Source organism: Ochotona princeps, chromosome 13 (genome assembly GCF_030435755.1).
Source record: "Ochotona princeps isolate mOchPri1 chromosome 13, mOchPri1.hap1, whole genome shotgun sequence".
Taxonomy (NCBI): Eukaryota; Metazoa; Chordata; class Mammalia; order Lagomorpha; family Ochotonidae; genus Ochotona; species Ochotona princeps.
Genome location: NC_080844.1, coordinates 20,676,294 through 20,699,603, shown reverse-complemented (window position 1 = coordinate 20,699,603; position 23,310 = coordinate 20,676,294). Strand labels below are relative to the sequence as shown.

General features: G+C 37.8%; 1 protein-coding gene across 1 annotated transcript in view; it reads left to right on the top strand.

The window, feature by feature from the left end:
- Positions 1 to 23,310, top strand: part of PCDH15 (protocadherin related 15) — a 548,396-nt gene that overhangs the window by 381,847 nt on the left and 143,239 nt on the right. Inside the window, exons 18-19 of the mRNA XM_058671280.1 lie at positions 14,164 to 14,469; positions 17,356 to 17,580. Coding sequence (XP_058527263.1) covers positions 14,164 to 14,469; positions 17,356 to 17,580 — 531 coding nt within the window. The remainder of the gene's footprint in view (positions 1 to 14,163; positions 14,470 to 17,355; positions 17,581 to 23,310) is intronic.

The following is a 23,310-nucleotide window of genomic DNA, read 5'->3' as shown; positions in this document are numbered from 1 at the left end:
GACTGCCCAAAGCCTTGGGACCCTGCATCCACGTGGGAGACCTGGAGGAAGTTCCTGGTGCCTGACTTCAGATCGGCTCAGCTCTGGCCATTGAGCCATTGGGAGGTGAGCCAGCAGATGCAAGATCTTTCTGTCTCTCCTCTCCCTAAGTCTAAGCTTCCTTTTAAGTAAAAATAAATGAATCTTTTTTTTTTTTGAATTATTTATTATTTAACTTCAGTAATTACATTGTATTATGTGACACAGTTACATAGATACTTGGGTTCTCCCCACCCCTCCCCAAACCCTCCCACCATGGTGGATTCCTCCACCTTGTTGCATAACCACAGCTCAAGTTCAGTTGAGATTTCCCCATTGCAAGCGTATACCAAACATAGAGTCCAGCATCTTATTGTCCAGTCAAGTTCAACGGCTTCTTAGGTATACCCTCTCTGGTCTGATGACAGAGCCAGCAGAGTATCATCCCACTCAATTGAAAGCTCCAACATACCATCAGCACAAATTTACATCATTATGGAATTAATTGACATAGTAATGAGTAACCAATATGTTAAAAGTAAATGCGGGTTCCCAGCCACCTTCTGTGACCACCTCACTTATACTTCGATTTTAGTTTATACACAACATATAACATTCAAAACATAACATGTTATACATAACATCATATCATCTTAAATTAAGGCAAACATGTGGTATTTAACCTTTTGGGATTGGCTCATTTCCCTTAGCATTCTGGTTTCCAGTTTGGCCCATTTGGCCACAAAGAACTGCATTTTGTTTTTTTTAATAGCTGAGTAGTATTCCATGGAGTAGATGAACCATAGCTTTCTTATCCAATCCTCTGTTGATGGGCATTTTGGTTGTTTCCATGTTTTTGCAATTACTGATTGTGCTGCTATGAACATAATACAGCCAAATAATCTTTGACAAAAAGACAAACGACAACCCAGGCAAATGGGAAGGCCTGTTCAATAAATGCTGTTGGGACAACTGGTTGATAGCCTGCAGAAACAAAAAAATAGATCCACATCTCTCACCATACACTAAGATCAGATCTAAATGGATAACAGATCTAAACCTACATCCAGAAACCTCCAAACTTTTGGAAGAAAATGTTGGAAACACACTGGAACACTTAGGGGTAGGCCCTCACTTCCTAAAAAAGACTCCAGATGCAGTAGAAATCAAGACCAAAATAAACAATTGGGACCTCATCAAACTAAGAAGCTTCTGTACAGCTAGAGAAACAATCAACAAAGTAAAAAGGCAACCCACAGAATGGGAGAAGATCTTCGCACACGACATAGGTGATAGAGGGCTAATATCCAGAATATACAAAGAGCTACAAAACAACCAAAATGTCAAAACAAGCAACCCACTCAAGAAATGGGCACGGGAAATGGGCAGACACTTCACAAAGGAACAAACCCAAATGGCAAATAAACATATGAAAAAATGCTCAAGTTCCCTGGCAATAAGGGAAATCCAAATTAAAACATCAATGAGGTACCACCTAACGCCAGTAAGACTGGCCCACATGAATAAAAGCACCAACGACACTTGTTGGCGAGGTTGCGGGGAAAAGGGAACCCTACTCCACTGCTGGTGGGGCTGCAGGCTGGTACAGCCTCTATGGAAATCAGTATGGAGAATATTCAAACAACTCAAATTCAACATACCGTATGATCCAGCAATAGCACTCCTAGGAATATATCCAGAACACTTGTTCTATGAGAAACCAACATAAATGAATCTTTAAGAGGAAAAAAAGTCAAAATCTCTTATTTGTTAGCTGTGGAAAGTTAACAGCTTTCTTTTAACCAGTCAATTCATATCCTTCTGTGTAAAATTTGGATAATAATAACTATATTGGTGAGCTTCTGAAATAGCTAAAATATAGGAAAGATATAAAGATAACCATTTTCAGTATTTTTGGTATTAGATGTGATTCAAATTCTACAATAAGACAATAATCCCATCTATAGGTACAGGAGTGTTAAAATTATTAGTACAAATCAGAAATGTCTCAAATATCTAAATTGAAATTTCTAATTGAAAACTGGTTACAACTGCAATGTATTTGTAAACATAAATTTGTGTATACATGCAAAACTTGCTGTTTTCTGTGAAATCAGAAACTTAACATACAGATTTGACTAATGTGTACCACACAGGTTCTATTTCATGGGGGAACTTAGAATATCTTAGCTCTTGGAAGTGATAAAGAAAAGCGTTCATGAACTGTCAGTTGCTCTAGGACTTGCCTCCTCTGCAGAGCCTACCTTTGCCAAGGGTCTGCACCACCATCTGGTTGTAGCCACGTCCTGATGCCTGATCATAAAGCAAGTGTAGAACAGATCTAATCTGCAGTTCTAATTCTGGAACCCCTTCCATGATTGCCAAAAGCTGTTGTTGACCCTCAAGGTATTTTAAAATTTCTATTTCCCTGGAAAATATACCTGCTAAAATTATAGCCATTAATTTCTGTCTCTGTTGACCTCTCAAAGCATCCAACTCACAACTCAAACTTTCTAGAGTTCAACTGCTACTTTTAGTCACATGAGAATCTGAGCTTATGAATCTAGGTGCAGTCTGCAAAATAAGTTAATGTATAGAATATTTCCTTTGCCCTTTTTTTTCATTATTTAGTTTGTGGTATCTCCGGAAGGGTTAGTTTGTTGGAAATTCTGAAATTCAAGACTGGAAATGCTCCTTGTGTGAGTTGTGATTCGTGACATGGCTATGTAATAAATATAGCCTTTTTCACTGTCTCATCCCTTCTTTCTGAACATTTTTATGAGAAGTTCCTCTGAGCCTGAAGTCTTTTCTAATGGTTTTATGACTCCTCAGTTCTATACTCATCCACATCTGTAAAGGCAGGTTTCTGTCAAAAGTGATCAGTCTCTATGAAAGTAGCAGGAGTAATGTTTCCTCTGAGCAAACCAAATCAAAATGCTTCACACTTGTCATGTTGCACAGTATCTTCAGTCTGCATTCAGATTCCTCAAACTTTTCAGTTTGAAATAAGCCAGTCTCTTTTCTTCTTTATAATATGCATTGGCTTTTTGTAGTCAGACTGTCCAATTTAATCTGTTCTTTTGTTTCAGTCTCCAATTATTTTATGCCATTTTAACTCCACTGATTAGACCTTTTCTATGGTGTAGTCATACTGCACATAAATAATATTTTATGAATAATATTCAATTATGATTAGAGAAAGCTATGGCCAATTAATATTAAAATGTTCTTATTGACTGTGTGCTGACCGTTAAAAAGGTTGCATGTCAAATGGAAGTTTCCTCTACTTTCTAAGTATCCTATCTGGCTTGTTTCTATTAAATAGCAAAAAATATTTTTAGGTAGATGATAAAAATGTAAAATAATGATTTAAAGAAGCAAATGATTTTGAAAGGTACACTGGAGTGGAAGTAGCTACCAAAGGAAGAAACCAGCTGCTATTTCAAAAATATCTATTTAGCTCTATGTGAGACACAATTGCAGTGAGAGAAAACAGAGAGAGAGAGAGAGAGAGAGAGAAAGAGAGAGAGAGAGCAAGCTTCTACCTGCTAATTCACAAGAGCAGTTGATTCAGCTGAATCAAGAGTAACAGACTTCATTCATGTCTCTGAGTCACAGGAACTCATTCAAAAGGCATCATCTTCTGCCTTCCCTGATATGCAAACAGGAAGCGGGATCCCAATGAAGCAGAGAAAACTAAATCCCAGCTGCTCTGCTTTGGAAAGCAGGCAGCCAGAGTGTGGGCTGCCCCACTGTGGCCCCAACGCCTGCCTTGCACAGCAGCTCTGGAATGCATAAATTCTGATTTAAATGACAGTCCTGTGTTTTGTACATCTTAATTCCTTTCCTGTACACATGATTGCCGCTCTAGGAAGTTAATAAGAAAAGAATCCTCCCAACTAATTTTATTTTGCTGATATTGATGAGTAAGTTAGACAAGGCACTATGATACCCTGTCACTTTAGTGAGTGATTGGCAAAGAAGTGAATACACAATGTTCATTTCTAAAAGAACCTGTTTAGTGATATCACAGATGGTAATGGAAAATAGCTGACAATTGCTGAATCTATGGCTTAGCTCAGGCAATGAGTGCTAAAGTAATAAAACCAAAGGATTCACAATATACATCCTGCTCTGTCACAATGACTTCAAAAGGTGGATAAAGATGACGAGACTGTGACAATGTACATAAGACTGAGAAGATTATTGTATGTATGTATGTTTTCTTCTGGGAAACATGAACCTTTATTCAGAGAAATAAATTATAGATAGTACATAGGAATTAGGAAACAGTTTGTGTCTCTTTCAATGAATATCACATTGGCCAACAGAACATTTTTATTTCTTGTCTTTGATACATGCCTGTTACTCTAATACTGGAGTATTTGCTTGAAAATTCATTCATATTTTCACAGAGAATCTAAGAACTGTCATATTCTTCTCAGTTTTCAGTTTGTTGTGATTTTCCTACAGTCCTAAAATAAGGAAATAGTTTATGAGACAGTGTGGGACAACAAAAAGCTCTGTAAGATAGAGAAACATAAGTCTGAGGATATGGATTATCCAGTAGGGAAACTCAGGGACATGTTTATATTTAATAAGAAAGAATCCTGAATACAAATAAAATTAAAACTTAGCACTTATGTATGTGATTATAAAGACATCTGATTATTAAGGCATCACACCTTCAATAGACATATTAAAATATTTGAATAAAAAACAATGATTGTAATGCACGTTAATGCTTGACAGACAGGACTAGTTAAGCCTCTGTCTCTAATGTTGAAATCCCATGTGAGTACTGCTTTGAGTCTTGGCTCCCCCTCTTCCCAACAAGCTCCCTGATAATGCATGTAGGAAAGCAGCAGAGAATGCCCTAAGTGCTTCGGCCCCTGAACCCACATAGGAAGCCCTGGAGGAAGCTCCTGGTTCCTAACTTTGTACCACCTGTTGCTTGATTGCTCCTTTTGGGAAGTGAACAGAAAACAGAAGATTCCTTCATATTTCTCCTCTCCTCTCACCTTGCCTCTCTCTCTCTACTCCACTCTACTCCACTCCACTTCACTCCACTCCCCTATGTCTCTCTTCTCTCCATGATGCTGCCTGAATATAAAATGAATCTTTAGTAAAAAAAATTTTATGAGCATTCAATTAGGAGGAAAAAAACCTACAAATAGACTCTCTAAGAGAATGATAATTTTTTTAAAAGTTCAGCCATGCTAGAATAGAGGATTGAACAATTAAACTGTTGTATTTAATACTATAAGACATAGGTGCATTAGGGCCAGTGTTAAGGTGCTATTGGCTGGGGTAAAATTGCCACCTTCAAACCTGGCTCCTCTGTCTCGAACCTGCTGCCCATTAATGTGTTGAGAAAAGCAGTTGAAGAGAGCCCCTTACTGCTCAAGTGAGGTTGAGTGAAATGAGATAGACATCAAAAGACAAATACTGTCTATTCTATCTGATGTACTGGAGGGAGCTAAAAAGAGAAAAACAGAACAATACAATACAAAAACAAAACAGACAATGAAAACCAACTGGAGCCAGTGTTGTGGTATGGCAACCAAAGCCTTAGTCTGCAACGATGGAAGCTCTAGTCATGGATAGACATGTCCCAGCTGCTTCACTTTCAGTCCAGCTGTCTGGTAACAAATGGCCTGACAAAAACAGTGGAAGATGGTCCAAGTGTTCGGATCAGGCCGTGATTAATCACTTATTGACATACACATTTGTTGCTGAAATGGTGATGAAATCAATATAAAATGTAACAAAGTGACCTATTCCACTAGAATGCATTTTCCCCAGATGGTATCTTCCATTACATTTTTCATTGTGCCAATACATATAAAATCATGAAGTATACCTTTTCTTTATAATTTCTATGCATTATTTCTGATCTAATGGTACTTCCATTTCTGCTTTCAAGAATTGTACAATTAAATTCATCTTCCTTGTAATAAAGTAGCCCTTTCTGGTTTTGCATTTATATGTTTGTGTATGTCATCTCCTTATGTAAGTTTTCCTTATATTGAAATTTACTGTAGTAAAAGTTTTGTGTGAACAGATGTCTTTGGCATATGAATTTTTTAATTTGTTCAGATACCAGAATTTTCAGTAAGATATTCACAAAATTATAAATAGAACCTAATAGACATACAATGCCAGATTTAAAATGAAACATATGTAAGATCTTAACAATTCATGAAGAGAAACAGTTCATGAAAATGTATGTTATCTTTTAATTCCATTTCCTATGATCTCTGTGAAGCCATCTAGTAAAAATGTTATACAATCTATGAAGAATCTTAAGATATAATATATTTTTATAAAGCATATTAACAGATACCAGGCTCCGCAGTTACAATAAGCATGCTGAGGGGTTGTAGCAGAGCATGTTGCAGCGTCCTGCACTGGAGTGCCTCCTCCAGTGCTGACTATCTGTGATTCTGCATCCTGCTGGTGTGTCTGGGAAGGCAGGAGATGCCGAGGCCCCTGCCATCCATCTAGGAGGCCAGAAAGATGTTGCTGGCTTATGGCTTCAGTCTAACTCAACCCAGCTGCTGTGGCCTGGAGAGTGAACCAGTGAATAGAAAGCCAGTTTATATCTCTGACTCCTCTCTCTCTAACTTCACGATACAAACAAGTAAAAAGACCAGTATTTGTATTTTTAAATATAAGCATGGTCAGCTTTGTATTGCTTTATCTGACCCACCTGTTCTTCCAATTATATTAATTTCTCATAAGAATTATCAACATGAATAGTCTTAAAATTTTACAGATGAAGAATTGATCCTTGTCATACTATCTCAATAACCTTGGGTGAGTAAATCTCTCCAAGGATCAATTCTTCATATTTCCATTACTGATGTCATTAAAGACACACTGTCAAGCTTCTGTGCTTGACTTCCCAGCTCAATACATTTTCTGTTTCCCAGTTCAAGGCAAGAAAAGAATACACAGCCTTATAAATAACTGTGAAGGATTAGGGGAAAATATTAGAGTAAAACTTTTGAACTTCACAATGGACTAATTAGGTGCTATGTAATATTTCACACTTTCATTGTAACTAAAATATTTTCTTTCTCAGAACTGTCTGCTGGTAACAATCAGAGTAATGAGCTTCCATTTTTGGAAAATGGAAAATGGCATTATAGAAAACTCTGAACATACAGTTATTATTAAAGGATAAACTTATTTGTTAGGAAATATGATCTTCCTAACTAAGGTTTAACAAAACTATTTCCCACAAGTTTGCAAAATTCCATCCAGAGAAGTTTTTACCCAATAGCAGGCTGTCATTCAGTTTCCCAGTAGCGTATATTCAGAAATAAGTAGCTGCAAATTAAGACCCACATTAAGTTGTAAAGTGCAAAAATGTGTTAACTGTGAACAAATGATTATTAAGTTGCAGCTATTACTGTTTATTGCTTTTGATGTAGTACAAGGAGAGAAGAGGTATGTTATTTTTCTTATTAACAATTTAATTAACATTTAATTGATTTCTAGGAAGATAAATGGTTTCATTATAGCAACACACTCAGATGCCCGGCTCGGTGTTAACCGTGAATGTGTATGTTCTTGACAATGCTGTACAAATAAGGGTTTCTGTGGTTATCTTGTCCAACATCTGCATGCACGTCTATTTGTAATTGTTAATAAGGGAAACTACCTTGCCCAGCCTGCCCGTGCCATTGAACTTGCATTATCTTAGATATGCTCTGCAATTAGTTAGGTGATAGAAAAGTAAGGAAACCACCCTGCATATATTTCCCTGCATTAAATGGATATATTACTGACCTTATTTTCTTGTCAGTAATTTCTTATGGAGTATTGCTGTTTATATAATAAGTTTCAGGTTCATTTCCTTTCACAATTAACGCATTGGATTTATTGGTAGACTCAGAAAAAAAGGTGTATATGTATTTATTTAGACTTACTACTCTGATTTTGTATATTTTAATTAATTTTACAGAAGATACGAGACCCTATTGAAAAGGATATGCCATAAAATGCTACGTTTTGTCCATTATTGAGTATCTGGATATTTTTTCTCCATAAATTATCTCATTGTAAAATATATGCTGTTACATTTTATCACAAAAGTTGTTATTCAGATTAAGCATTTCAAATGGGGATATTACCCTAGATTGAGTGTCTCAAAAGGGTGGGGTGAATGAAGGATATATTTTTCAACTGAAAGTGACTTGACCATTATTGTTTTTAAAGATAGAACATGTGTCCCTATTTACAGCCTAATAAAACAGCAATGTATGCCCAAAGTTCTGGGCACCTGTACCAACATGGGAGACCAGGGAAAAGCTCATGATTTCCAACAGGCTCAGCTTTGGTCACTGTGTCCATTTGAAGAGTGAATCAACATATATAAGATCAATCTATCTATCTATCTCTCTATCTCTCTCCCCCTTCTCTCTCTCCCTTTTCACCCTTCCCTTTCTTTTCTTTCCCATCTCTGTGTAAATTCTCTTTCAAATAAAAATAAATAAAATAAATCTTTACGAAGAAAATAGGAAGTGTGACATGAAGCAAGGGACATGGGTGATCTCCAGAAGTTGTTTGTCCACATTTAGCTGGAAAGGAAGTTAGGACCTTAAGACCAAGATGTTAAGCCACTGAATTTGTTTCTGATTTTCACTGAACATATGAAATAAATAGATAGATAGATAGATAGATAGATAGATAGATAGATAGATAGATATTCAAGGGTCTGAGCACTTGAGCCATCTTCTCCTACTTTTCCAAGTGTGTTAGCAGGGAGGTGGATTTGAAGTGAAAGATGGGACACAGATCAGTATCCATATGGGATGCCAGTATCACAGGTGGCAGCTTAACTCTGTAGTTCATGCTGGCCTGTAGGCAACTGAAATCTGTCAGCACCTTGATTGAGCAGGATTCATTTCTCACTGTGGCAGTTACATTGCTGCTTAGGCTGTCAGAGTGTCTTGGTCTAGTCCTGAATATTTTTCTTTCCAGCTCCTTGCTAATGCACACCCAAGGAAATAACAGGCATTTACTCATTTTCATCCATTCTGTCCATGTGATCTGAATGCAGTTTCGGGCACCTGGCTTCAGCTGATCCATCCCTGACTGTTGTGGTTATCTGGGGAGTAAACTAGCAGATGGAAGATCCATGCCTGTATATCTGTTCTCAACCTATCTGGATTCCAAATAAAATAATTTTTTGAAAGAAAAAATTAAATTTTTCCTAAGGACTTCAAAAAACTATTAGCCCTACCTAGATATTGATTATATCATGATGAGATCCATTTTGAACTACTTTTTTGATTATTTATTTATTTATTTTATTGTGGACAACAGGCCTTATTATAGTACTTCCACAACCGTATCTCCAAATGTATTTTACAATGAACATTTGCAAATTTATCACATACTGGCAATACTTGATGCACAGATTAACATGATATGTAAGTGATCTATTACAGCCTTACACAGTATCACAACTGAACAGCTTTAAACAACACAAAACAATAACCTTGTAACTCTAGAGGTCAGAGATAAAAAATAACCTGACAGAGGTCTATCCCTTCTGGAAGCTATAGGGAGACAACAATTCATTGCCCTGCCTTTCCAGCTTTGAGAGGCTACCTGTATTTCTTTCTTTAATATATAAATTTTATTTTTAAATAATGATTACATAGTTGATCAGGGTGGGAAGGATTGAGGTACAAGGAAAATTGGGTGAACTCATTGCTTCCAAATGTGCTATTTTGTCTTTTTTTTTTTTTTTTTTTTTTTTTGGAGGAAAGGGAGAGACAAAGAGAGACTTTCCATACATCCCAGTACCCAGGGATGAGGAACCACCAACTCATATCAACCCGGAGTCTCAATGTGTACCTATTCCGAGGGTTCTGTCTTCATAGCTTAGATAGTTCTGAAATGCTGCCGATTTCATCAATCCAAGGATGATGTCATTCTCCCAATGGCTGTTGGCTCCATTCACTGAGAATATTTGCTGTCATTGTTTGGCGTAGTTGTCCAGTTTGTTCTGTTCTTCTGCTACAGCGCAAAATGTACTGCCATATTCTCCTTTTACAACAGGACCTGTGTACACTGCTCCACCTTTTTCATTAAGTAGCACATGTTCTTGCAGGCAAGTCTAAGTACCCAGGCTGGGTGACCCAAGACCTGCTGGATTCCCAACCCCTGGGGCTCATAAACCCAGCACCCACCTTGCAGGTAGGCCCCAGGACCCAGGCCAGGAGACACAAACCCTACCATCTTTCCCACCCCCAGGGTTCAAAAACCCAATACCCACCTAGAAGGCAGGCTCCAGTATCTGGGCCAAGTAACAGAAACCCCAACAGTTTCCCTGTCCATGGGGATCAGGAACCCAGCCCCCACCACACAGATGGGCCCCAGGACCTGAGCCAAGCTACCCCAACCCTGTCAGATCCCCCATCCCTGGGACTCACCTGCCTGGCCCTCGCTGGGCCCAGGCTGGCATGAATCACCTCACCTCAGCATCCACAATTGTATTGCTCAGCCTGGCCTAGTCTATTCTGCCCTCTGTCCCAGCTCCTTTTGGTGGGTGCTGCAGCTTATCCCGGCCCAACCTGATTGTTGTCCTGGTCCTAATGTGAACTGGCTGGTGTCGCGATCCAATCTGGCTCCCCTGCCCCACTGCCCTGGTTCTCAGATCTGCCAGTGGGTGTTATGTGCTGACCCAGATTGGTCTGTCCCCAGACCTGACCCACATGTATGCTGGCAGGTACTGTAACCTGGCATGGTCTGGGCTGCTCTTTGCCTTGTTTCTTGCACTCACCTGTAGGGAGTGCATCCCTGTGGAGCAGTTTACCAATTTCCTCCGTCGAGTCTTTTCCCATTGGCAGTTTTCATGCACACCAGTGGGTCAGTGACCCAGGTTGATTTTGTCCACCTTCTGTCCTGACAAGAACAGTGGTCTTGCTCAACCAGCCACACCCATTCTGGTTCTTGTTGTTGGGTGTTGCAGCCCAGCGCTACCTGGTCTGCACCAGGACACAGCTTTCACATAGTTCAGCGTGAGTCAAGACCTAGTCTGGCCTGTTCTACACCTAACCTGGCTCTCACGAGTACCAGTGGGGGCTGGAGTCTAGCCTAGTCTGATGCTCCTCCATCCCAATGCACACCCACACTGCTACAGTCTAAAGCCATGAATGGCCATGCCTCCTGCACTCAATCCTACTCTCATTCTCACCAGTGGAAACTCTAACCCAACTGGGGTGCCCCCTTATCTCCCCAGCAAGGCCTGATCCCTTCCGCAGTGCTTGGAGGAGCCTGCAGATTGTAGTTCCACAGGGCTGAGCCCACATTGCCCCCACATATTCTGCAAATAGGCCGACTTCTCTCAGTCTTGTTCTCCCCTCCCCATGTCATTTTGAATTTTCCAGCACAGCTTTAAATTAATACATTGGTGTTTTGTAGGATGGTGAGTTTGTTGTAAGTTATTAGAACTGCAGTAGGAAGTGAATATCAATGATCTGTTGGCAAATACTTGCAGGGAGGGAATTTCAACTGAACTTGAACTATGGTTATGCAGCGGGGTGGAGGAACCCACCATGGGGGGAGGGTGGGGGGGAGAATCCCAGATTCTATGTAATTACAACACAATGTAATTAATGAATAAATTTAATTAAGAAAATGATCTGTGAGCTCGGATGGTTTGACTTAAACATTTTTGAAGTTCGTGGTGGTATAGAAGCAAAAACATTCAGTAAAACTGCTGTATTTTTGAATTTTGATCTTTTCCCAAGCTAGTGTATGTGGTATGATGCTGGTTAGCAGTATGGAGTAGTGTCAGTAACCTTCAGCTTCCAATGAGATGCATAATGATGAGGAGGAAAAACCAACAGAAGTGGGTATTTGTTAGGGTGGATAACAGACGCTGAATTTGAATCTCAGTTCTGCTTCCCACTAACGTGAACTTTGGGAGACGCCTGGTGACTGATGAGAATACTGAGTGTCCACAGCTTCCTTAAGTCATCCGAATTGTGACCCTGCCTCCTGATTTTGATCTGACCCAGTCCCAAGACCTGCAAGCCTTTGGGGAGTGGAGCAGCAAATGAAATTCCTTTCGCTATGATTTTTATAGTAAAAGTAAATAAATCAACTAATTGCTAGATTTCTGATGTTTAGTGTGTTGGGTATTTTGGAATTAAAAGTGTTTGAAACGGTATGTATTTAGAAATATCTCAATTTTAAGTTGCAGGTTATCTGTACAGGTATTTTTAAAGATGCTAATGAAATATGTAAGTTGCTGGACATATTCAGAAAATATCACTCTCCTATAAACATTTATGCCTACACAGATACAGATACAGTCACATTATTCAATCTGAATCTTTTTTTTCATAATTTTGAGTTATATACAAGAATTTATTGAGCAAGGATCATTTAAATTTCAAATGTTATGAATGATTGATTTTGTGATATTACTCCATAGACAACATAAATGACTGAGTATTTCACGACTATTAGCCTTATGAAAGGACACTCAGTTATGTCTTATTATTAAAGATTATTGATTATTCCTAGCCAAAAAGATGTTCACAATTCCTTGTGTGGAAATTAAGCAATGCTGTTTGTTTTTTCTAGCTTGATGAGCTTTTCAATTATAATTAGGTTGAGTCTACCAACAGAGTATAAGGAGAATAAAATGTATCTACAAAATTTTTTCTTATCTTTTACAGTACTTCTATTATCTTGAGGCATTGCAGCAATTCTTGTTCTGCGTTTTCATAGGAATAAACCTCAGGAGATATCCACCTCCCAAGGGTGTTTGTTTTGATAAATTGAGGAATCTATTCTGAAATATCTAGCTGCAAGAAGCACGAAAGAAGAATAAGATCAAGCAGGATTTTCACATTTTAGACTTCCTCAGTAATTTCAAACATGCTCAAGAATTCAGTGACTCCTCCCCGCAAACTTCACTGATATTTAGAGAGCTGGATGTAAAATTGCATATGTGCCAGTAAAATGTATCATACTGTATCCTAGGCTTTATGGAGATTAAAGGATTATTGTGTCCCTAGCTTATAAATCAGCCAAACGGCTTGTGTCTCTTCCTTTCCTTGGTGATAATTTAAATCATGATTGTATGCATTTTATGGTTCCTAATATTCATTAACATCTCTTTGTAGCACACCAAAAGAAAACTAAATAAAAAATAAAATGTTAAACTCAATGGGGATATATCATCATTCATATGATGCTTTGAGTTTTAGGTAAGATTGATTTTTGTGACATCTGATTCAGAAGATTTTTACTCAGCCTTTGTAAACTAATTCAACGTGGCTTAAGGTTTTCAGTGTTGATAGCTTTCTCGTAACATGAACAGTTCTCCATTGTTATCTGGAGGTCTGTGTTCTGATGGTAGGGATGTTCAGGTTCTTTACCGTTTATCTGCTTCTATTGGGGTTTTGGAAAAGACTGAGCTAGAAACATCAGTTCTTTATAATTTAACCCAAAATTCACTAATTCCACAACTATGTATCACTTACTTTTATATGCAACATATTTGAAAAGAAACTTTAGCACTGAGTCATTTATTTCTGTGCAACCCTAAGTAGCACAAGCGCATGCCATAAAAAAGCCATGGTTTTCTCATTTGCAAAGTGCATCCAATGCATTTACTCATGATAGCATCATGATGGTGCAATGAGGTAATAGGCCAGTTAAACATGTTTAAAAATGGAAACAAACATAAAATGGTTGGACAAAGGCTTATATAGGATCTTAGCTGGAAACTCTGTAGATTACATTAAATTTGCCAGATATGTCTGCTTACTTCCAATTCAAAATCTTTTAAAGAAATGATTAATGGAGAATTCAGTATTTCATGAGCATTCTTTGTCATTGTATTTTTATTGGTAATGGTATTATTAATTTGCAAATTTTGTTCATTTTGAATGAATGCTTTTAATTATAATGTTTTTCCTGCTTCATACTTTGCATTCCATTAACCATTCAATATTCAGTTTTCTCCTTCAGGGAAAATATTTTGTTATAAAAGCGTTACAATTTGTCATTGAGCCTTTCCTGGTAAGGCAACAGATATCAACTGATTAAATACATTTGAATTCCTTTCATTTTGTTGTACTTATTTTATTTGACTTTTATTTTTTCCAGGCCACAGACCCTGATGCTGGAGTAAATGGACAAGTACACTACAGTTTGGGCAATTTCAATAATCTTTTTCGCATCACATCAAATGGAAGTATTTACACGGCTGTAAAACTAAACAGAGAAGTCAGGGATTACTACGAACTTGTTGTTGTGGCATCTGATGGAGCAGAACACCCACGTCATTCAACTCTGACCTTGGCCATCAAGGTCTTGGATATCGATGATAACAGTCCTGTATTTACCAATTCTACATATACTGTTGTTGTGGAAGAGAACCTGCCAGCTGGGACCATCTTCCTTAAAATTGAGGTAGGGGAAATAAACATTTAATCTTTAAGATGTTTTTTTGTTTTGTTTTGCTTTGTTTTTAACATTTATTTTTAATTTTACTGGAAAGGCAGATTTACAGAGAAAAAGACAAAAGGAAAGACTCCCTGTCTGATAGTTCACTCCCTAAGTGGCTATAATGGCCAGATCTGAGCCGATGTGAAGACAGAAGCTAGGAGCCTCTCCTGAGTCTCCAATATGGATGCAGAGTCCCCAGACTTTGGACCATCTTCTACTACTTTCCCAGGCCACAAGTAGGGAGCTGGATGGGAACTGGAGCAGCCATAACACAAACCAGCACCCATACGGGATGCCAGCTCTTATTTCTAGTTAGTCATCAAGCTGGCCCCTAAATTTGAACATTTTTAATACAGCAGTTTTGCCAAATTTATCAAATAAAACTTCAAGGAAATTAGGTAAATTTCAATTGCAGATAAGCAGTATGTTTTACTATATTTCAAATATTGTATCTTAGGTGAAAACTACATCATAGGGGGTCTCAAAAAATTAAAGGAAGAAAATAGCATACTTTCATAAGAGCCAATGGAACTGTATCCTAAAATAATAAAATTTAAAAATGTAAAAGATAAAAATATTTTTAAAAGGTTTAAATTCAGAAAAACAATTTTATTTATCTTAATGGTTCATGATGCAAAACCATTGTCTCCCAGCTTGTGCTTCCAAAGTCTTCAAACATTAGATTTTATGTATGTACTATTTCCCTTTATCTTTGAGCTCACACAAATATTTGTGTTTCTATATGTATGTATATATGTGTGTATGCATGTGGGGTATCTGCAAATATAACTCATATACATGATTGCATGTATATTGTGTTTCCTTATACTTCACAGATATTCTTTTACTCATGCTTTCATGTCTCCACCTTAACACATCATAAGGGAATTTCAGGAATCAAAAAAATAGTTTTAATGTCACTCAAATATTCAGAACTCCTTTTCAATTTTCAGTGAAAAGAATAATGTTATCAGGGCCCAGAACAGTAGCCTAGTGGCAGATATCCTCGCCTTGAATGCACTGGGATCCCATATGTGTGACAGTTCATATCCAGGCTGCTCCTGTTTCCATCCAGCTCCCTGCTTATGGCCTGGGGAAGCAGTTGAGGACGGCCCAAAGCCTTGGGACCCTGTGCCCATGTGGGTAACTCAGAAGAAGCTACTGACAACGGGCTTTGGAGAGGCTCAGCTCCAGCCCTTGAAGCCACTTTGGGAATGAACCAGGGGATGGAAGATCTTTCTCTCTGTTTCTGCTTCTCTCCGTATATCTGACTTTCCAATAAAAATAAGCAATTTCTTTTAAAAATTTTTTAAAGATTTTTTTTTTACAATTATCTCTATAAAAAAGTATCATATCAGAAAATTTCACATGTTGATTCAGTGTATTATCAGGTTGATCCACAAATCTAAGCTTTGGAACATTCAATCCATTTCATTCTTACACAAACTGGTCACTCAATGTCTTTAGAAACACAAACATATGTTCTTAATCCCTCCCCAAAATACAACTCTGAATGTGTTAGCATTACTTAGACAGTTAACCGATGTAAGTATAGATGAGGAACAGTAACAAGACCATTGCCTCTTGCTTCATTGCTCCATCTCTGCCTTCATTCAATGAGCATATACATCCTGTGTGTAAGTGTATACCAAGTCCACAGCTCAACTTCATACATTCAACGTTAAGCGTGACAGATTCCTTGCTGTGAGTTTTTAGTCTAGGTTGGTTACTAGACAAATACCTTGCTGGTTAAAGCAAAGGAAAGGCCCTAAAACAAAGGTAGAAGGCAGGTGCAAAATCACAGACAGAGCTTCTCATCTAATCCTGAGAGCAAACACAGCATTCACTTGAGAAAGATGTTTCTAAACTGTAAAGTGAAGGGCTAAATAGAAGGTATTGAAGCAAAACAGTGAACAAATCAGTTTAAAATATTTGGAAAGAAGCAATTGAGGGCGTAAAGGGCAAGGAAATGTCATGGTTCTTCTCACTGTGGTCAGGGGATTAAGGGTAATTGAAAATGTAATTGGGAAACAAGAATTGTAGGGCAGAAAACAGACATAAGGTTTAGCCACATCTTTCCATCATGTCATGAATTCACCAAAGGCAGCCAAGACTGAAGTTTACAGTAAGAGTGTTTTCATTAACAAATGCACACTTCCCCATTTCCATCTTGGTGATTCCACTCTCTCTGAGTTACCCTTACTGGACAATAGATTCATCATCTTCCATAAAAAACTTAGCCTTCCAACTAGAGGATGTCGTTCTCAATTCAGAACCCTTACAAATGAAAAATTGACATTTTTTTTCTTCCTCACATTTTGGTATTTCAGTCTTATTGTCTCAAAACATCAATTGGGGAACACGAATGGTATCTTGGTTCACTTCATTGCTCTCTGTAAATATGTAAAAAGATTTGAACAAAATGCAGAATTATGAGAAGAATTTGTTATTCATTTATTATTAATCTGATAGTGTTGGTCTAATGGCTATGGAAATAATCCGATAATACTTTATATAAAGTATTTTAATGACTACTAAACTAATGGAAAGAACAAATACACATTTATGATATGATTTTTTCTTGACCATGGTGTGATAGATTTAATGACAGGTATTTAAGGCAAGATAGTGTAATGATTGACAAATCATGTGGACTAATTTCTCTTTCCCTCTCTCATTCCCTTTTCGTGTCTCCCTTATCTTCTCTTATACATTTCTTAAAATATTTTTATTTAGTGTCCTTTGGTGATCCTTAAATTCATGGTCTCCTAGGCGTATGATTTCCATCAGTCCCACATTTCTCTGTTTTGATAAGGCTGTAATGGAAGTATTCTGCTTAACTTGCTACAGGCCAAAGATGCTGACCTTGGAGCAAATGTGTCTTATCGGATAAGAAGCCCGGAAGTGAAGCACTTTTTTGCACTGCATCCATTCACAGGAGAGCTGTCCCTTCTACGGAGTTTGGATTATGAAGCATTTCCAGATGAAGAAGCAACTATTACTTTTCTTGTGGAGGCTTTTGATATTTATGGGACAATGCCACCGGGCATTGCAACCGTCACAGTGATAGTAAAGGTAAGGAATGGCAGATGACTGCTGATCGCATACTTTGCTCCTTCTATATGTGTCTTTGTTTGTCATATACTATGTATAGTGTATTGTGGCAGCAAGTCACCTTAGCATGGTGCTACCAGAGCCAGACACTGACGTTTTCGATGTGAAGTGTTTGTGATGACATGAGAAATAATTATAGTTTAGATGTAAAAGTTAAACTTGAAAGAGACAATAAACACAGGTTTTTTCTGCCTATGGCTATGTTGATCTCCCATTGCATCTTTAGCTTTTGGGTGTCTAAGGGTTTGCCTTAATACTGGACATACATAGGCCTGCAGTCTAAGATGCATTAAGGGTGAATTGCTTAGTACTGTTACTCTCAGTAGGCAACTAAGGATGTGATGTCATTTGTCTCTTACTGGCTACCAATGACTCTAGAAATGCCCAGATGCGTTTCTGGCAGGACTAGGAGAAAGTTTCTGTGGATGACACCAGTTTCAAAGGTGATTACACTGTAAAATTATAGAAGCCCAGCATTATAATAGGAACAAGGTCAAGTGTGACTTCCCTAAGATTTCCACTTTTATAGAACACTACATGTAGAAACCATCAAAGAAAAGTTCATCATATTGTCTGGTTCTTTGATTAACAAAACCAAAAACAGATATTCATTTTTCTTGGATGATAAAATATTGAACATATGGAATACTATAGAGAAAATTATGTAGGATGTAATTAAAACTGCACCAATAACATTTGCATAGCAGCATTTTCCACCCTAGGCTAAAGTTCTCCACATACGAATTTTGTAAAGATAATGCTTCCAACAGGATGGAACACAGTAATTGCTCTGTTGCTGGTTTGTTTTTGTTTTTGTTTTTTACATTCACCCTGAGATCATATGTCAGCAGACATATCCGTGCCAGTTCTACCATCACATAGGTTGCAGCCTCTACACTACCCTGGAAATGGACCTCCTCCATGGTCGCATATGCCAGACCTCTGCGAAATTGTATCAGAATCTTAGTTGCTACTTTCTCACTGGTGCTTGTGGTGACAGACTTGTGTTTGTCCAGTTTGGGTCTGCTACATGAAGACATTAAACTGTGTAAAGGGGTAGGAAATATATCCATCTCAGGCATTCAAAATTGTACTCAGTGCTACCTTTTAATTGGCAATAAGTACTCAAACTCTCAAAATCTTTCCATGAGGGTTCTGTTTCTCCTCTTCACCCAGCCTCCCTGAAGTAGTGATTTTTGTGTTCTTCTAATATGAAGAGAGGTCAAAGGGCATCACGAAAGCCACAGACAGCCTAGACAAAGGAGAAAAAAAGAGTTTATTTTCTATTTTGAAACATTATTTTTTTTCCACACCATTGTTACTACAATATAATACGCTATGTTAACTGGAAGTTTAAACATTTCTGTAGAAAAGTCCAGGAAATGGGATATCAGTGGCTGTGAAGATGTCATACTATGTAAACAAATAATTTCTGCCATTGGGATAAAAAAATAATCCAAATGGACTAATTTTAGCAAAATGACTTCTAGATTAGGAGAGATTTTTTAGGAAATTTTCTGTGATCATTCATATGATTTGGTGAAATTGAACATGTCCAGCATGACAAACTAAACAACTAATAACCTGACGGATTTGGACAGAGGAGGGAAGAAAATAATTGATATTAGTCACCTGCCTCCATCCCCTCTCACCCATTGAAAAATTGACACTGAAGTGACATAGTGGCCCTTTTATTTCTGGAGAAAGTGCTTGATAATAGGTATGTGTCAGCATTCAGGGACATTACTTTGGCTGCCTCTGGATTAAGTTTGGGTTCATATTTGCCCAATTTGATGGAAGAAATCAAATTGGATTCAAAACTCTCATCTGAAGAATACAATATACATTAGATATTCCTGGGACCTATGCTTCCATATAAGTTTTGCATGTCATCTAACTACCCTGTAGCTAATATAGGAAGAATCATTTCAGGCTTACAACCAGCACCTGAGAAGGATTTACTTCATAATTGTTGTGATTTATTCCTTGAATATAGTAAAATCTGGGTCCTATTTTTATTGTCTTCACTTCTTTTTCTTACTGAAAGTTTTCAACCATTCCCTTGACCAAAGATCCCTGACCTATGCCTACTTGTTTATTTTGGTGGTACAGGCAAAACAAAATAATCTAAAAATAATGGATATTAATTTTCATTTTTTTCAAGTTGTTATGAGCATAAAAGGATTAACATGAAATTTCCCCAAATGCAGACTGATAATTCATTTTAAAATTTTTGGTTGAGATTGTCAAAAAACAAAATGTAAAAGCTGACTATATGCCATTGAGATTTGTAAAATTATCTTTGCTTGTTTTTATAGAATAATGAAGAAAATTTTTATTTTGCTGCAAATGTAGATCTTTCTCAAGTTTGCTGATTTTGAGCTGCTGGTCTATTTACTTGTAATACTGACAAGCTGTTCTGTTGATATTGTAATTGCATGGTATTTACTCAGACATATTCGTATCCAAAATAATCACCACGGGGAAATCATCTTGAAGATTTCTCTGTGAAAAGAAGCAGAAACACGGTTGCTATTGTAGGAAAAAATAAAATGGAGAATATAGTGCTTATGTCGTGCTGGTCAAAATCATTTTAAATTTGAGGAAGAATGGGAAAATAGGAGTTATATTTCAAAAGAAAAATAGGTCTGCAAAATAAACAATATGTACATATCAGTGACACCTGCAAAAGAAAGTAGTGATGTGCAGTCAAATACTTGTATTTTTGGTTACAAGGATTTCACAGAACAATAAGAAAACAAAGGCTGTTTTCTTGAATAATTTTACTGGCCTACTAGATAACTGAATCTGTGAAGATATTGTATAATATGGATACATATCTGAAATATCTGGAAAATAAAAACAAACCAAGTCGGTGTGAAATCTGGCTTTACAAACTAGGTCACAATATGTATTATAGCATACAATACAAAATACATAGAATAGGTCTATTCTACAAACTGAAAATTGAATAAAAATCAGTAATGCTAGATGTGTAAATGTATATAATTCTTGACACAATTAAAAGTGTTTTGTCTATAAGTGTCTAAGTTACTTTGCTGATTAGCATATACTAGGATTTGTGTGAGAAAAACAGTAGGTATTGAAAGATGCAGCTAGTACTTCTGGTTGCTCTGTATTGTTTTCACAGGTTTCATGTATTTGAAAGAGAGAAAGACAGTGCTTCCATTCGCTGATTTACTCCCTAAATGGTCACAATGGCCAGGAATGAGCCAGGCCAGTGGCGGAAACCAAGACCTTCTAGGTCTCCCAACTGGGTGGCAAGACACAAACCTTTGGGCCACCCCCTGATGTTTTCCCCAACCCATTTGCAGACAGATGATTTGGAAGTGATGCATCCAGGAAATGAATAAGCACCCATATGGATGCTGATGTCACAGGTGTTGGCTTGGCGTGCTATACCAAAACACTGGCTCTGCACCTAGCACTTTTATCTTCAGAACAGTTTGCTACTTCTGAAGGCAAAGCCGTATCCATACCCTGTAGGATTAAGAGTGGAGATTGCTTTTCTGGATGTAAATTCCGTACTCAATATCAAGGCGGCACTTGTAGAAGCACTACATGTAAAATGCAGTGCCATGGATGCTAGTCTGTGACAACATCGGTGATGTCCTGGTTTTGATTAGGTCAGAGGAGACATAGCTTGAGAAACCATGGAGTAGCTTAACACTAAACAATGAGGCACTCTGCACATTTTTTAAACCAATACGTTAGGTCCTTTCCCCATCCACAGGGAGGAATTTGAATGAAAGATGGTTTCTGTGCAAGGCATTTGGATGATTCAGCAAATGGAATAGTGAGTTTGTCACTCTGCTTTATGTATTGTTTTGAAAAGATTTATTTAGTTTTATTGGAAAGACAAGTATACAGAGAGAAGGAGAAACCGAGAGAAAATTTTCCATCTGCTGATTCATTCCCCAAATGGCTGCAATGGACAGAGCTGAGACGATCCAAAGCCAGGGGCCAGGAGCTTCTTTGGGGTCTTCCACATAGGTATAGGGCCCCAAAACTTTGTGCCATTCTCCTCTGCTTTCCCAGGCCGCAGGCACGAAGCTGGATGGGAAGTGAAACAGCCGGACACAAACCCAATGCCCATATGGGATTCTGTTGCTTGCAAGGAGAGAATTAGCCAATTGAGCCATCATGTCAGGTCCTGCTTTATGCTTTTATAACTCCTCAAATTTTACATATTCATTTCTGGAATCCAGTAAAAAATATCCTAGTAGATTGTACAATTAAATCTTTTTGATTTTCAGTGATTGTAATAATTTTCAGTAATGAACACTTTGGCCTTGACTAGTGAGGCAAATGAGATCAGACTTTCTACTGACTCAAGTCTCCGTAGTTGAATTGACTTTCTGCAGGAGATGTGGGTGTAGTGAGATCTATTGATACTATTTATTACCAAGCACAGAAACTATTTTCTGATAGGATCTACTGTCTTGAAAAAGTGCCTGCTTCGCCCAGCACAGTAGCCTAGCAGCTAAAGTCCTCGCCTTGAACACACCAGGATCCTATATGGGTGACAGTTCTAATCCCGGCAGCTCCACTTCCCATCCAGCTCCCTGCTTGTGGCCTGGGAAAGCAGTCAGGGATAGTCCAAAGCCTTGGGACCCTGCACCTGCATGGGAGACCTAGAAAAAGCTCCTGGCTCCTGGCCTCAGGTCAACTTAGCACCAGCTGTTGTGGTCACTTGGGGAGTGAATCATCAGATGGAAGATCTTCTTCTCTGCCTCTCCTCCTGTATATCTGACTTTGCAATAAAAATAAATAAATCTTTTATTAAAAAAAAAGGAAAAAAAAAGTGCTGAAACCTGGGGAGTGTTCTTGGTGTATTGGTTCCCTTAATAGTTCTCTGGAACCTTTAAAACCTGAAATGATGCAATATTTCAAATAATAATAAGGCAATTCATAGACAAATCAATTAAGAAACATTGGGTTACACAAAGATTCTATACTGAACATTTTTATATGTTTTATTAATTACATTGCATTATGTGACACAGTTTCATAGGCTCTGGGATTCCCCCCACCTTTCTCCGTGCCCTCCCCCCATGGTGGATTCCTCCACCTTGTTGCTGTATTACAGTTCAAATTCAGTCAAGATTCTTTCATTGCAAGAGTATACCATGCATAGAGTCCAGCATCTTATTGGCCAGATAAATTGAACAGTTTCTTTGGGAGACCATCTCTGGCAGAATATCATCCCGATCAATTTAAAGCCACAACATAACATCAACGAAAATTTACAACATTATGGAATTAATTGACATAGTATTGAGTAACAAATATGTTTTTAAAAATGCACGTCCTGTAACTACTTCATTGACATTTCAATTTTAGTTTATACACAGAACTGGCTGCTATCCACCTTAAAATGGCTATAGGGTACTATTGAGCTATCTCATGTCTATTTTCATTTTAGTATTTAGCAGTTTATTGTGTTGACGCGTAATATTGCTGAACTTGGTAGATTTTAGTATAGTCTAAACTGAATTATAAATCTAACAAGGCCTTTGTTAATAGTTGAGGTGCAGAACAGTTTTAGGAGGGGTGTGCAGAGAAATCTTCAATACCCTAGTGAGGAGTAATCAATCTTTGTGTCCTACCTAGTAAGGTATGTGTGAGTCCATGCTGACCATTTCCTGTCTGGTTCTAAGCTTTCCTTAT